The following is a 15597-nucleotide window of genomic DNA, read 5'->3' as shown; positions in this document are numbered from 1 at the left end:
AGAATTTTCATATCTGCGAGAAAATTTTAAGTTATGGCATGCGTCTCATCCACCTTTCCATCTATTGCAGTGCATATCAACAGATTTTCAACAAACATCTGCAGAAGTAATATTTCTGGCTTTTCTGTATATAGCCCCTTATCCTTGTCTATGAGAGATAGCTATTGCCTATCTCAGTATAAGATTATGTAGTGTCCCATATGTCCCAGAAAACTGGAGGAAAAGTTAAAATGTACTCAGCTTTATCCTTTTATTGTTAAGACCTGAGATAGCAACCAACTGTTTTAGCAAGCAATAGAAGTGGAAGATGAATGTGATTTATAAGTCAATCACTACTATTCATATCATCATACCAAATGGTGGAGGAATTTGCCGAGGCCCAAAAGGCCCACCGAGCTGAAGTGGCAGTCCATACCGAATGGGAGGTGGTGGAGGCCATCCCATTGGGGGTCCCATGGGGGGGCCCATGAAGGGTACCCCTGAGAAAGGAGGGGGCCCTTTCATAGCCATATGCACCTGCAATTTGAGATTTGAAAGAAGTTAAAAGTTTTAAAATTCCTATGTATTAAGACAAAGTACCAACACCGATAAAAGCTAAAACCCAAAACAGGCACCTGTCCAGAGAACACCATCAGTGCAACAAAACTCTACCCACCCCTCCTGTGTATTCCCACTGACAGCTTACAGAAGTTGGAAGGATGCCACAAGAGGGACCAGTTTGTTACTGATTATATCTGCACAGGAAAGGGAAAGGCAAGAGGACTGGCAGAGGTTGTTAACAGAGGTGATTTCTGACCAGTATGTCATGCTGTATTCACTACAATCTATTTCAAAGGGACTCCCCCCTCCCCATCACTTCCCTTTCATCACAATAGCTCATTACTTCCATATTAAGAATGAACAGAATAAAATGAAAAATCCATTCTCTACCCATGTAATAATAGCTACTATTCAGAGTATCTTCGGTAAGTCTTTCATATATTATTCAACCTCTGAGATCTTTAAGTAGACTGTCTTGTTTTAAATAAGAGGGAACAAAAGCAAATGGAATATCATAATTTGTTGAAGGCCACACTGCATATTAAAGAAACTCAATCCCAGGTTTGCCTCCAAGCCATGCTTTTCCCACCTCTACTCCTCTCTAACAATGGGTCTTTGCTCTCTTTTAAATCTTCTACTACAAAGGGGTTTGGGGTCTTATCTAAGCTGCCCTTAGATTTCTCCAGAGATGTATATTCCTAGAATATATATACACTGGAACTTGAGAAGTATTTTCCATCACAGTGCTATATACACAAATTAGGAAGAAAAGGCTTTAATATTTACTTTCATTTACTGTACACCATTTGAGATATTGATTTATCATTTCCTATGAGTAGTGGGTTTGAAACTAAACAATTAAAAATTTATTTTATTATAGAGCTGCAGAAGACCTACCAGATATAATAGCAACACAGTTACAAGAGAATACACTTATGTGAACAAATGAGACCATTGCTTGGGAATGGCTCAAGAGGTCATTTCAGATTATCATTGTTTCACTGAAACAGTATTTCACTTTCAGAAAATCTGATACCAATCTAATTCAAATCACTCAAAATAGGGTTTGCACAAATGGAGGAATTCTTAAATAACATTCTTCCAAACAAAAATAAAAATGATGAATTATATAATTTATAATGAATTTACTTTGCCTTAGAAGATTCAACACAAAACACCATATAAAGTTAGAGTGATAACTTTTTACATTCTGTAGTTCATTATAGTTGTACACACTTAAGCAACATTCCCAAGTTAAGGAGAAAAGTAAGCTCAATATTGCATGCAGTTTAAAGCAAACAAGATCAGTGTCATGCTCTGAATATCCTTCCCAGAAATGCACAGAATAAAACCCAATTCAGTTCTCAACCTCTAAGTACTTACTCCAACTGGATGCTCAGTCAAAGAAGTAATGGTGGAGACTGAGGGGGTCTCAGGTTCTTGGGGAACAGTTTGCTTTTTAAAAAACAAATGGGATAGTACAAATAGAACACAAAGAAGGATAAAGCAAAGAGAAAGTACTGTAGGAAAGCTACATGTTCCTGCATGACCACATGATTCACAGTAACTACAGAACTTACCTTGCCCTCATTCGTCACCTTAGCTGGAGAAGAACTTCTGGAGCTGCTGTTCATGTGAGCTGGACCACATCCTGGGTCTGTTAGAGATCAAAGAATGGATTCAGACTTATTCTAACATGAAAAGAATAAAAATCCTCCATCCACAATTACAGATTCTTTGAAATTACTTGGTCCTTTACCAGAGGCAACGGGTTTCCCAGATGCCTCAGAAGACCAGTACGAGGTAAAGGTCCATCCATTGACCCTTGGGAAAGAAAGATCAGAGCCCTTGTATGTATTTTTCAGAAGAAATAAACCACTGGTGGACAGATCAGGGTTCAACAATAACTGGAAAGCAACATTAAAAATGGGTTGCCCAGGGGTTGGGGTCATAGCTCAGTTGTAGAGTGTTTGCCTAGCATGTGTGAGGCACTGGGTTTGATTCTCAGCACACATTTAAAAAATAAATAAAGATATCATGTCCATCTACAATTAAAAATATTTTTTTAAAAAAAAATGGGTAGCCCAATACGTAAATCACAATTTATGAAGAGACTTAAGTAAAATAAAGAACTGCCTTGGGTTGATAGAACAGCAGATTAATAAGTACTGGTCCTAAACTTTAAGCTATAGACTTGAAGTATGTGTAGGCTGTTTTTTCTTTATTCTGTATAACCTGACTTCCAATCTTACCAAGACTACAGTCCTATTTAGAATTGGAAATAAGACTCAGTATTTCATGTTGGAAATATGTATGCTACATAAAGTTTAAGGCTACTTTTATAATATTTTGGAAAGGAACACCATAGAGATTTAATTTAAAGATAAAGGTTTACACTTCACAGTGTAAAATTTAAAAGAAAAAAACAATACAGGGACCTCCAGGAAAAAAAAAATGTTTTCTATTCTAGAACAGATTTTACAGAAAACATTCACTAAGATAAAGTAAGAAATTATCTTCTATGTATTGTACAGGCCCAAATTCTATGTTTTTATTAGAATATTCAAAAGGGGAAAAAAAAAAACAAAACCTTGAAGCAGTTTACTATAAAGCAACATGTGAATGCTCACCAAATCCGTTTCTGGGCATATCTTTTCGATTAAGAGTAGCAGAAGGAGGTCTTCCAGCTGGCTCTGCTGTCAGTGGAGGGGAACATTCTCCACCACTCACGGGGGATGGACCAAAAGAGCCATTATGGTTCAGTGGACCTAAAGACAACAATGCCGTGTTACTACTTTAAGGTAGCCTTCTCCCTGACACCAACCCTCACCTCCTGCTTTAGCAAATCATTCAGATTATTTCATAACCATTAGACACAGAAATAAAAAGTAATTTACATACATTCTGCACCAAGAAATAAAATAGCTCCTTTTACAAAGTGTCCCCTACCTCTCAGAGGAGGATTTTGTAAATTTGGTCTTCCCGGCATAGGTTTTACAATCATGGGTTCATCTTGCTGCATTGCCATCTTTTGGGTCATTTCCAATAGTCTTGAATATTGAGAAAGAATGGGCTGAATTATGAAACAGCAATCTATTCCTTCATAGATAATATCTAGCATAACCTTAAAACACTATAAAACATATAGTAAGATACCAAAATCACATACTTCTGTCTCAAATTAGCAGCTTCCCTTTTCTCTTCAGCTATAGCTCTTTCTGCAGAACGAGCTTTGAGCTATTAAAGAGAAAATATTCAAATTCAGTTGCGGTAGGCTATGCACAAAATAAAGAAAAGGGGGAAAAAAATCTTACCCAATTATCATGAGCTTTCTTCTCCTGCACAGCAATCTGAAAAAGACAACACATTAAAAAAATATGTTTTTAGGGACTCATTATAATAGCCTATAATTGTCTGTATTAGATACAAAGAATTCTGCAACCACAGGACAGTATTAATTACTACCTGGTTTTTAAATGAGCGCTCGGTTTTCTGTAGTTCTTCTTCCAGTTCTTCAATTCTCCGCCTAAGAATTACAACAATTGAATAACATTTGAAACATTCTGACCATTTTCCCTTTATTCCATCAGCTATACTTTTAAAGACTTTATCATACATAAGAAAAACATTTCTATAGTTATATGAATCCAGTGTGATCAAAACTAATACTACAGACCAGGTGCAATGCCACATGCCAGTAATCCCAATGATTGGGAAGCTGAGGCAGGAGGATCACAAGTTCGAGGTCAGTCTCAGCAATTAAGTGGGAACCTATGCAACTGAGACCCTGTCTCAAGGGAAAAAAAAGGTCTAAGGATGTAGCTTAGTAGTAAAGCACCAAAAATAAATAAATAAATAAAATAAAAACCTAATACTAATAACTTCTTTATCATTTAATTGCTAAAGATTCTGAATGATAAATTATAATTTCTGTAACTGTTCATCAGTGTGTTCTCAAGTAATTCTGCTAGAAATATCTTCCTCCTTAAAACATTTTTTATTTTTTTCAAATTATATCCATAGAAGATTTCCAAGGTCTATCAAATGCCACACTTTTGTGGGTCTTGATACATCACACAGCAAACTGATTTCTTAAAGAATTACTACAACAATCAAAACCCCCAGAACTGTTTGCATTGACCAAGTTCCCTATGGTCTTTCCCATTGGGTGTAAGTAAATTTTTTATTAACATTTTTCATTTGTAAAGTTGAAATTTATTTTTTCTCCTGTGTGAATTGAATGTATTCATATCCTCTCGTTATTTATACTTCCATGCTATTTTCTTCTATCTACATAATGTAAAAAAAGATTAAAAAAGAAAGCTAACACTAGATCATTAGACATTGACACCCTCCTTTAGAAACTGAACTCACTTGTAATTTTTAACTTCCTGTACAGCGGAAAGCACCGTTTCATCTGCAGCTGACAGCCGCTGCTCTTTTTCTAGTCTCTCATATTCTTCGTGGCTTAGTTTCCTAAAATAAAGCCAGTTATCAAATCAAAAGTTTCTCTTTGTAAATATCACTTCCCACAATTCTATAAAATGCTTAGGCACATAAAATAGAAATTCAAACCTGCAATTTTGTAAATCAAACTCTGGCAAATCACTTACATTTTCTAACTTCTCCTCTTAATTCTCTACTTACCAGTAAATAAAATAAATGTGAAAACAACATGTGCCCCAAGGGCAAGTATCCTGTGTGTAAGATAATAAAAACTCACTTTACTTCAATGTGGAAGATCAGGACTGATCAACCTAACATAATTAAACATATTAGGATAAAGCAGGGGATAATTCTTTTCTCGTTTCTGCCATGGGTAGGACACTAAGTATATCTTTGTCATGGAGGAACTCTTTTCTCAATCCAAGACTGGTACCATAATAAAGATATAGTCAGTCAAAGAAAAAATCTTCTAGAATATGTCTTTTTAGCTATGCAATTAATGACAGAACATTTTTCACACTTTAGATATCTATTTCAAAAGAATTGCAATTAAGCAAAAAGACAAATCTGAGTTTTGATAATGTCTGAAAAGAAGCCAAACTGACCCACGATCAGAGTATTATCTACTGACAAGTTTTAACTCTGATCATGAAACTCAAGATGTTCATCGACTGAGACAAAGGTAGCCACATTTAATGATTTAAAAAATACTATTTTCTGCTATCCTTGTATTACTTTAGCCATAGTTCCAATTCAAAAGATAATTAAATTGAAACTTAATTTTCCATAAATCAGAAGAACTATAGTAAAAAAGGATTATTGATACCAAATAGAAAAAGGGGATTATATATTCTTATATAGCTTCTCATTTAATTCTTCAGCAAGTATTTTATGAGTGGCTATAATATACTAGTTACCTTGTAAGATGCTAAAGAATAAAAGAGCTCACTGTTTCAAGTATAAATGACACCTAAAAAAATATAATAATTTTCCCCACTGGCTTAAGAAGGAATATGGAGAAAACTGAATCTTGAAGGACAGAGAGAATTTTGTTTCCAATTATCAAAGAGTTAGTCTGAGAGCACTAAGAACAATCAAAACATCTTTATAAGAATATAAAATTGTGTTTGAAAGGATCCAACCTAAAAAGGCAGTGAAGATATATGTATGTGGCCAAGATCCATTAGAAAAAGGAATCTCAGAATTACAATTAAGGCTGGCACTTTAAGGTACTTTTCTCCTAGGTTTACCCACATATTGAAGATAACACAAAGATATAATGAGTCTGAACTAAGCCTTCATCAAATTCCTGGGCTTAGAGGAAAAAACAAGTGTTTGGGGCTACAAATAAAGGGACCCTTAATAAAAGCCCTAGCCTTTGAGTTTAGATTAGAAAGTACTGCACACTTAAGTGATGAACAAGCAAAAAATCTAAAAGGAACAATACTGAAACATTGAAAAGACAAGTCATTTTTGAATTATCTTAATTGCTGACTAAGTTTAAAGTGACAGACAATCTTACTCAAGTAACCTCAACACTTTTGTATAAAAAGATAACTTCATCTTAGTCCTCAAATTTCATCTATAATTATCACAACAATGTTAGCCAATCAAAACTGATCAGGCACTCCATAAGACAAAATTCTGTGAGAAAAAAATCCCACAGAAAAGGAAACCACCTAATGGGGTTATCCGCACATGTTTTAAAATCACTGTGCTTTATATACTCAAAAAAGTAAAGTCAAGATTATGAATTTCAGGTTTGGGAATAAAGTTTAGTTGTTAGAGTGCTGCCTTGCATGCACAAGGCTCTGAGTTCAAACCCCAGCACCACAAAAGAGGAAAAAAAAAAGATTATGAATTTTGTCAAAGGATTAGAAACTATAAAACCAAGAAATAGTTGAGTGTGGTGACCTACCTACAATCGAAGACACTCAGGAGGCAGAGGCAGAATGATGAGACTAAAGATAGCTTGGAAAGCAGTAAGACACTAGTCACTTATGAGAAAGAGCAAGGAGTCTGGGGAGGTAGCTCAATAGTAGAGCACATGGCTCAAGGTCCTGGGTTTGAGCTGTAGTACTGAAATAGGACTGGGGTTGTGGCTCAGTGGTGAAGCACGTGCCCCACATGTGTGGGGCACTGGGATCAGTCCTCAACACCACATAAAATAAATAAAATATTGTGTCGGGCTGGGGATGTGGCTCAAGCGGTAGTGCGCTCGCCTGGCATGTGTGCAGCCCGGGTTCAATCCTCAGGACCACATACAAACAAAGATGTTGTGTCCGCTAAAAACTAAAAAATAAATATTAAAATTCTCTCTTTCTCTCTCTCTTAAAAAAATTCTATAAAAAATAAAATAAAATATTATGTCCATCTACAACTAAAATAATATTTTAAACCCTGAACTTTTTAAAATCCTAAACTCAATGAATGATTTTAGCAGCAGATTTGGGAAGTAAAATAAATCCTAGCGCTTTTAAGACAGGTCAGAAGAAAATATCCAGAAGAAGTAAATCCAGAATGTAGGAGGCAGGGGAAATCAAATTCTAATATGCATTATTATAATCAGAAGAGAGAATGAGGTAAAATCAACATTTAAAAAAAGACTCAAGAAATATTTAATGGTCCCAAACAACATAACTGCAAGAGGAAAAAGTGGGTGGGGTGGGGAAAACTACACCTAGGCACTTCCCAATAAAACTGTTAAAAAAACAGAGAAATGACTACAGGAACTAGGGGAGGGATAAGACCAAACAACAATGATAATGGACTCCTTAAAGAAAAAATTTAGAACAGATGGTAATTAATTGGATATTTTTAAATTGCTAAAAATAGTAACAGTCAAAATTCAGTAGCCAAAAGAGAGATCCTTTAAAAATGGAAACTGGTTTTAACTCTAATCATGAAGTTCATGTCAACCTAATACAGATTATAAAGGTAGCAATATTTAGTGGATAAAATACTATTCTGTTTATCCTTGTACTACTTTGATACACTAATCAAATCTATCATTAAAGGACAATGTTCAAATAGAATGAAAATAATTTCAAATATGAAACCAACAGTGTAAAATGCAGAACTACAGAAACTTTAAATATGTGTATAAATTGAATGAATGTCTTATGGAGTTCACAGTATATGAAGTACTAACATACAATGCCACAACAGTTATCTGATTCGGGAGCTACTTAAAGCCCATAAAAAAATAATAAACCTATTAATCTATGTCAGGTTTTTATTAAATCCAGAATATATACCATGGCCTTTAAATTATGAGAAGATGAATAAAATTATAATTATAATTATATAATTACAATTATATAATTATAATTCCATTATAATTTATGATTACATCAAGCTTATACAGGGGATGAGGAAAATAATTAAAAATATTTAAACTATTAAAAAGATACAAGGAAGAAAAAAAGAACAGGTCATCAAATAGAAAGCAAATTCTTCATAAACCACAGGCACATATTGACATGGACAGACATATTTTAGAAAGTCCACTCAAGCAGCTATAGAGAAAATTACTAAGAATTTGAAATAAATTATATAAAAATATAAATAATGGAGAATGAAGACAGATGACCTAGGTTAGAAACAGAAAAGATGACACAGGCATGAACTAACATAGTACCTGGGGATGAGTAAAAAGAGTACAAACCACAGATGATGACTGAATGAATTTTGGAGGAGTTGAGGAAAATAGTGCTATAATTTAACTGCATTACAAAGAAAATTAATTGCCATTTAGGTCATTCATATTACTAGTAGGGACAGAGAAAACAAGTGTTCTCTTAAATAAAAAGTGATAAAATGAGAAATGTTTCTTTGAAACAGGCCAGGCATTTAGAACTGGCCTGAACAAAAATTTGAGATTCTAAAAAGGTCGCTTGGAGATCACAGAATTTTAGAAAAGTTAATGGAAAGGTTTCAATATTTAATGCATTAATTAGGCAACAGATGTCAAAATACCTAAAAATAGTTAGGTCTATAAGAAGGTCTGTCTTTGCTTTAACAAGATATATATATATATATATATATATATATATATATATATATATATATATATATATATATATATATATATGCCAAAGAGTAAAATCAGGTGCAAACAAACAAAATCTGACACAAAAAACCTATTTTTAGAGAATTCAAGTATTTTTGTGGATTAAAAACTTCAAATGAACTTTCAAAAAATAACTAGCTCCACACTGAGAAGATTAATATATAAATATATACTACAAACAAGTACTTCTGTAATCATAACTCCTAAGGTCCTTGCCACAGTTCAATTTTTAGTGTGAGCATCTGAGATATTCAAGTCCAAAACTTGTACCATCAATAAGTAAATATTATTCCTTTTTGAAGTTTTTATTCTACTAAAACATGTCATTCCAAATCACTCAGTATTTTTAAAGGTCCAGAGTTAGAGATAAAAGTTCAAAACATTAGAATTACATAACTGATCACAATGAAAGGTAATTAAAATAAATAGTGGGATCATAGAAAGGGCCTAGATCTTTTGAGAGGTATTTCCACATCAGTGACTGTTAATACCAGTTTACCACTTCCTGCCTTCATATGAATTTGACAATTGATTACGATGTCCTCACAGCCTTAGTTTATGGTTCCAACTACCTCAGGACTCTTAAGACTGACGATGGAAAGAAAAATGCAGCTTATAGGAAACAAAACACAAAGGAAAAAAGACAAATCTCTACTTATTACAACTAGAAAAAATTGTAAATAATCTTAAGAAAAGATAAAATTATCTGTTAGTTCACACAGTGATAACAATAACAAACAATGAAAATCTTACTTTTGTAGTGCCATCTCATTTTGCTGGTAGAGTTCATTTAAAATCTCCACTTTCTGCCTAAGAGTTTTGCATTCCTCTTCCAGTTCAGCTTTAGAAGACTGTAGTGAATTGCAGTCACTTTCTAATTTCTTTATTTGGTCTGTAAAGGATAAAACAGCTTATCTCTATATGTGTACAAGGACTTAAGAACTTGTTTGAGGGAGTAGTGCCAAGAAAAGTAAGAAGCATGAAAGCAAGAAGCCATTTTTTATCTTTCCAATAAAATTTTAAGTCTTTTCAACATGGCAATTTCTTCTCAACAAGAACCCACCTTCTAGATTACATATTGTGGGCATCAAGGCGCTTTGCTTAAGTTGTAAAAATTTTAGATCATCTTCAACTACTGATATTGTAGTTTGTGTCTAAAAATTGCAGAAAAGAGAGGTATTCTTAAAAGTGAGGCACAGGAAGAATTCACAGGCACTATGGGACTCTTACAAAGAACTATACCCGAGAGACATCCATCATCTGCTTAATTTGATCTTTGATCTTCTCGTTCCGATCACCTAAAAAACAAAAGACTTTTAGCTTTTCCTTTCCTTACTTTTAACTCTATATTCTCCTAACTTCCCCAAACTAAAGAATGATTGTGTTCAAACACCGGAAGAAAAGAAATCAATTAAATAATTAAACTGATTAGACTAATGACTTTTAAGAGAATTGCAAGCTTAGATTTAAAAAAAAAGAAGAAAGAGGTGAATTTCAGACTGGGGTTGTGGCTCAGTGGTAGAGTACTCACCTAGCATGTGTGAGGCACTGAGTTTGATCCTCAGCATAAAAATAAATAAAAGTACTGTGTCTGTTTTTTTTTTTTTAAAAGGTGAATTTCTAGTTTGCACAACTAAAATGTTATCTATGTTATTCTTGTAAGATAAAAGCTTTTCTTCTCTCTCAGATCTATCTTCATCTGGGCAAGTAAGTGTCTTGTTTAGAAAGATTCAATCCTCTATTTTCTCCCTGAATCTACTACCAGGTGTGGTTTGAAATACTTGCTATGTAAGCAATATCCAACTTGGGAGAAAACATCTGGAAATATTTTCCTCATCAGTAAACACTGTTACACTCCCTCTCTAGCTTTCTGATAGTCTCTAGCCTCTGTTCTCACAGCCTTAGTTTATGGTTCCAACTACCTCCGGACTCTTAAGACTGACTGTGGACTTAAAACCACAGAGCCATAGAGATGATGAGTATCAAAATCAAGTATCATCTGCATAAGTTAAGAAATAAATTTCTCTTACTGTACAATGTTCAATACTTAGAGGTATAGGATGTGACTATTGTAGCTGCAGTGTACTTACTAGTTTTCAATGGGATAAAAAAAGTCAAGTGTTCTTCACATGCCTATTGCTACATTATACCCCAGCAACCCACCTCTGCCAATGCAACAGACATATCTATAGATCCAGTGATATGTGTCTACAACCCTGAAGCTTAAGAAGAAATTCAGCCAGCTGAAAAGTAGCATCTGTATACTTAATTAAAGACAGGAAAGCAAAAAAGGATTCAACCTCCCTGAGACTGATCTTACCTGCTAACTCTCCATTGGTTAATTCATCTGACTCATCTCGACTTTGATCCTCAGATTCAGATTCACATTGTAACCGATTCAACTGTGTGATGTAATTAGTTAGAGCCTAGAAAAGAAGCAAAAGGTTGGAAGACTCTCGATTTTAATTCAAAGATTTCAGGAGAATTCATGAGATGAAACATGTATTTGGAGTATAAACTTACATTAATAGTATCAACTTTAAGACTAAGCGTTACTTGTAAATCTTTCTGTGACTTCTCAAATGATTTCATTTGTTCACTGAGCTCAGCGTGTGATGTACTCCAGTCTTTCACTTCCTGCTGCAACTGAAAAGTCAAAACACATGAATTCCTATGGGTTAGGGAGGGGTTTCTGCACTGGATACATCAGGACTACAAGACTTAGACAAAGAAATACAGAGCCATACTCCTCGGTGGCCTCCCTCAATCGAGGAGGTTGAGACCTTGGTTAAGGAAGAGGGCAGAGTGGCCTCAACTCTCACAGCTGCAGTAAGAACATCAGAGCTATCAGGAAGTTGACCCTGTTTATTGCATTCCCCAGAAAATTGCTGCCAATTCAAATAATTTACCTCCAGCAGGAATGGCTGGGCACATATGACTGTCTCCTAAATTTAGATTCCTTATCATGTAATCTTCCCTTGGCCGGTGAATCAGTAACTACTCAAAAGAGGATCATAAAATACTTAATTTTCTGGTTTAAAAAGTTTCTTTGAGGCTATGCAAGTTAATAACTGATTGACATTTGATAAGAAAAGCAATAATCCAAAAATCCAAAACAGATGGAGACCATATATATGCACTCAATTTGGGGAGCATTGTTTAAACTTTGCATATCTAGAAAAGGTCCTACATGAATATTCCTTACCTCAGAAACAGATCCAAAAAAGATACAAGATAATGATATTCACTTCTCTAGTTTACATTATGTATGACATCAAATTTTATTTACCTGCTCTTTCTTCTTCTTAAGCATGGTATTTTCTTTCTGAAGCTGACAGCATTCCAACTTCACCTTCTCTTCACGAAGCTTAGCTTCATTAAGGACAATGTGAAGCTAATGCAAAACACTACAGTTAGTGAATTAATTCCAAAGAAAAAACAAAGTTATACTTTCCCAAACCACAAATCATACAGTTCTCATTTTTTGCACATTTTAGCACACCTCAAATTTTTCGTCTGCAACAAAACTAAGATATAGTATTAATATCCGTTAGCAAGAGTTGGCAGCTTTACCTCTGAAAGTTCAGAAGTATTCACTGAAATGACATCTTTAAGCTTCTCTATAGTTTTCTTATTTTCCATTATCTGCCAGGTAAAAACAGAACACAAAATATGCATTAGGATTTCAGTAGAAATACTGATATATATATGTGTGTGTGTGTACACACACATATATATACTAAAAAGATAAACACAACAAAATTTTTGTCAAGCCATCCCATTACATTTCAGGTAAATGCAGGGGATCCAGCTTTGGACTAAGCAAAAAATCAAGAACTGAAAGAGATGAGGGAAAATGAAGTCATAAATATTTCATGACATCCACAACCTTACTGTTTATGAGATAACCAGAAAAAAAATGTCAAAGTATAGAAAATCATAATGCAATAAGTAAATAAAATGTTTTAAAGCACAGAAAATTAACTAATTAATTACTGTTTCAAGTAAACCAGTTCAAATTAGTAATTTTTTTCTAGTGATAGAGAAAAAAATTTCCCAAGATCATTTTTAAAATTTTCTTATCTGAAGTAAAAAATGATAAAATTTAAGGAAGAATAGACTAATCTCACATACAGAAGAAATCCAAAAAATTTATAAATATACCCGCTCCTTAAGGAAGTAGATATAACTCTGCAATCTTTGTTTGCAATGCCTGGGATTGAATCCTGGGCCTCATGTATGCTAGGCAAGTGCTCTACCATGAGCTGCATCCTGAGCTTGTAACTCTTCATACTTTAACTGTGGGCTGTGCATGGTAACTTCCAAAGAATACAATATGAAAAGGATTGGAAAGAATTTTTACAGTGGAGAAATCTGATAAATACTACCTCAGCTAGGTGATCAAGCTTACTTGGGGGTAGGATATTTCAGAACACACTCTCTACTATCTTTTGCAACTTTTATGTAATTATAGAAACTTATAGAAATTGAAAATGAAACATGAATTGAAAATGAAATAAATTTTTTTTAAGTACAGAAAATTGATTAATTCATTACTCTTTCAAGTAAAAAGTAAACAAATACTGTTCAACTGGACAATAGTTTTTTAGTTATTCTGCATGTTTCCAAGGGCAGAGCAAAGCAATATGAAAATTATCCAAGGTTGAGAATAAAAATATTTCCTAGGCCCATAAAAATAATTTGTTGTATCAGTACTTAAAAGTTCCACAAAATGGGCAGAAATGGGTTCAACTTCCTTGGCTCCTAATCTTACTTTAGTTAACAGCTAGACTAAGTTTAACTTAACCAATTTTACAAAATATTTCAAAAGCCAAATTGCAGTAACACTTAGCAGCAAAACTCTTACCAAGTCCTGATTCTTAGCTTTCTGTTCTTTCTCAGATTCTAACATAACATGAAGACTTTTAGCTGTCTCATCCAGAAGTTCATTAGCTTTTTCAAGAAGCTTCATTTTATCCTGGAAAAAATAGGTGTCAAGATTACTCACTCATTACATTTACTTTTGAGTTTAGAATGTAATTTCCCCCAAAGAAGGGATTTTTACCTTGTATTTAGTTGTTTCATCAGAAAGAATCATTTTTTGTTTCATGGTTTCTTGAACCTGTTTCTTTGATTCCTTCACCTATGCAAATAAAGCATTCAGAATTAAGATACACAAATTATAGTGCTACTATACAAGTTACTTCCAGACAAGTGACCCTTTCCTGAAGAAAGCAGTACTTAATACGTGACTGCTTAGAATTTGGATGATTTGTAGGAAATAATGAAAAAAATTTTAAAATACGATTTTTAAATTAAAACAGGTAGAAATGATTCAAGCTAGAACCAAGGGAGAAAGAAACAAAAAAATAATTATACCTTCTGTTCATAATTTGACAATTTCTGCATTAGTTCTTCATTTTCTTTTATGAAATTGTTCACCTTTTTGGAAATTTGCTGTTCATTGACTAAAAGGGGGAAATATACAAGATTATTACAATCACTAAATGAAATTCAATTATTCAATCTACTAAAAGCAAAGACATGTTATATGGTACTATGAGGAAATACTTCTTAGCATAGCTATTATGCTTTTAAAAAGCAATCTATGCTTATTAGCAATAAGAGTATAAAAATTATTAAAATTTAAGAAAAATATAAGAACAATGATATTTTGCTGGGTGCAATGGTACACACCTGTAATCCCAGTGGCTCAGGAGGCTGAGCTAGAAGGATCCCAAGTTCAAAGCCAGCCTCAGCAAGAGCGAGACACTAAGCAACTAAGTGAGACTTGGTCTCTAAATATAGGAGGTTGGGGATGTGGCTCAGTAGCGTGCCCCAGAGTTCAATCCCAGGTACCCCTCCCATCCAAAATGATATTTCAATTTAAGCTTATTTCACAGATGGGAAATACAGTAAAGTGTTGTAGCTTGATATTCCTCCCTTCTCAAAACACTTTCTTTTCAGAAAATGGAATCATTTAATTCTTTGCAAAGAAAAACAGAAATGAAAACATATTGATTCACATTACCATTCTTTAAATTATCTACTCAATTACTTAATGCATGATTAAATCATTAGCATAGAAATACTCTTCAAATGTAATACATCTGCATTATATCAATATTCAAAGTTAATCTGCCCCAAATTAAAACTTATCATCTCCCTATCCACAATTTGTTCCTCCTCTTTATCTCCTATCTCAGAGTTGGAACCATCATCATCTACTCTATTATCCATGCTAGCAACCTAGGAACAGTAAAATTTTCAGGAGGTAAAAAAGATAATAGACATTAAAAGTCACTGTATCTACTTCTAACATACATAAAACACACATCAAACACCAATACAAAGGGTTATTACAAGTTTAAGAGACCTAAAAATTTACCTTGATATACTCTATCTTTTACCTAGAAGAGAGAAAAAAGATTAAATTTAATATCAAACATCTGCTCAATAGAAACAGCATTCCTAAAACAACAATCAGAATCATAACCAAGTGAGAATTTAATAACATTCTGGTTCAGGATAATAATTTA

The 15597-nt window shown here is 33.8% G+C and overlaps 1 protein-coding gene across 1 annotated transcript; it reads right to left on the bottom strand.

The window, feature by feature from the left end:
• Nucleotides 1-324: 324 nt before the first annotated feature.
• Nucleotides 325-15597, bottom strand: LOC144371375 (transport and Golgi organization protein 1 homolog). Its single transcript, XM_078033715.1, has 19 exons — nucleotides 15447-15597; nucleotides 14438-14526; nucleotides 14124-14201; nucleotides 13926-14036; nucleotides 12632-12703; nucleotides 12348-12452; nucleotides 11582-11704; nucleotides 11379-11484; nucleotides 10301-10356; nucleotides 10122-10212; nucleotides 9812-9968; nucleotides 4915-5016; nucleotides 4006-4066; nucleotides 3855-3890; nucleotides 3710-3777; nucleotides 3490-3590; nucleotides 3171-3308; nucleotides 2121-2197; nucleotides 325-516 (listed from the first exon to the last, which is right to left on the bottom strand). The coding sequence occupies exons 2-19, from the start codon at nucleotides 14465-14467 to the stop codon at nucleotides 340-342; spliced, it is 1689 nt and encodes a 562-aa protein (XP_077889841.1). The 5' UTR covers nucleotides 14468-14526; nucleotides 15447-15597; the 3' UTR covers nucleotides 325-339.

The sequence above is a fragment of the Ictidomys tridecemlineatus genome, chromosome 16 (assembly GCF_052094955.1).
Source record: "Ictidomys tridecemlineatus isolate mIctTri1 chromosome 16, mIctTri1.hap1, whole genome shotgun sequence".
Lineage (NCBI taxonomy): Eukaryota > Metazoa > Chordata > Mammalia > Rodentia > Sciuridae > Ictidomys > Ictidomys tridecemlineatus.
This window is presented reverse-complemented; position numbering and strand designations above follow the sequence as displayed.

Bases quoted from the DNA above. Each gene is read 5' to 3' on its own strand.
- LOC144371375 (XM_078033715.1), bottom strand. From the start codon at position 14,467: ATGCAGAAATTGTCAAATTATGAACAGAAG. The intron at 14,202-14,437 runs GTATAATTATTT...TTATTTGCATAG, and splicing joins TGTCAAATTATGAACAGAAG to GTGAAGGAATCAAAGAAACA. The intron at 3,591-3,709 runs GTATGTGATTTT...TCAATATTCAAG, and splicing joins GCTGCTAATTTGAGACAGAA to ACTATTGGAAATGACCCAAA.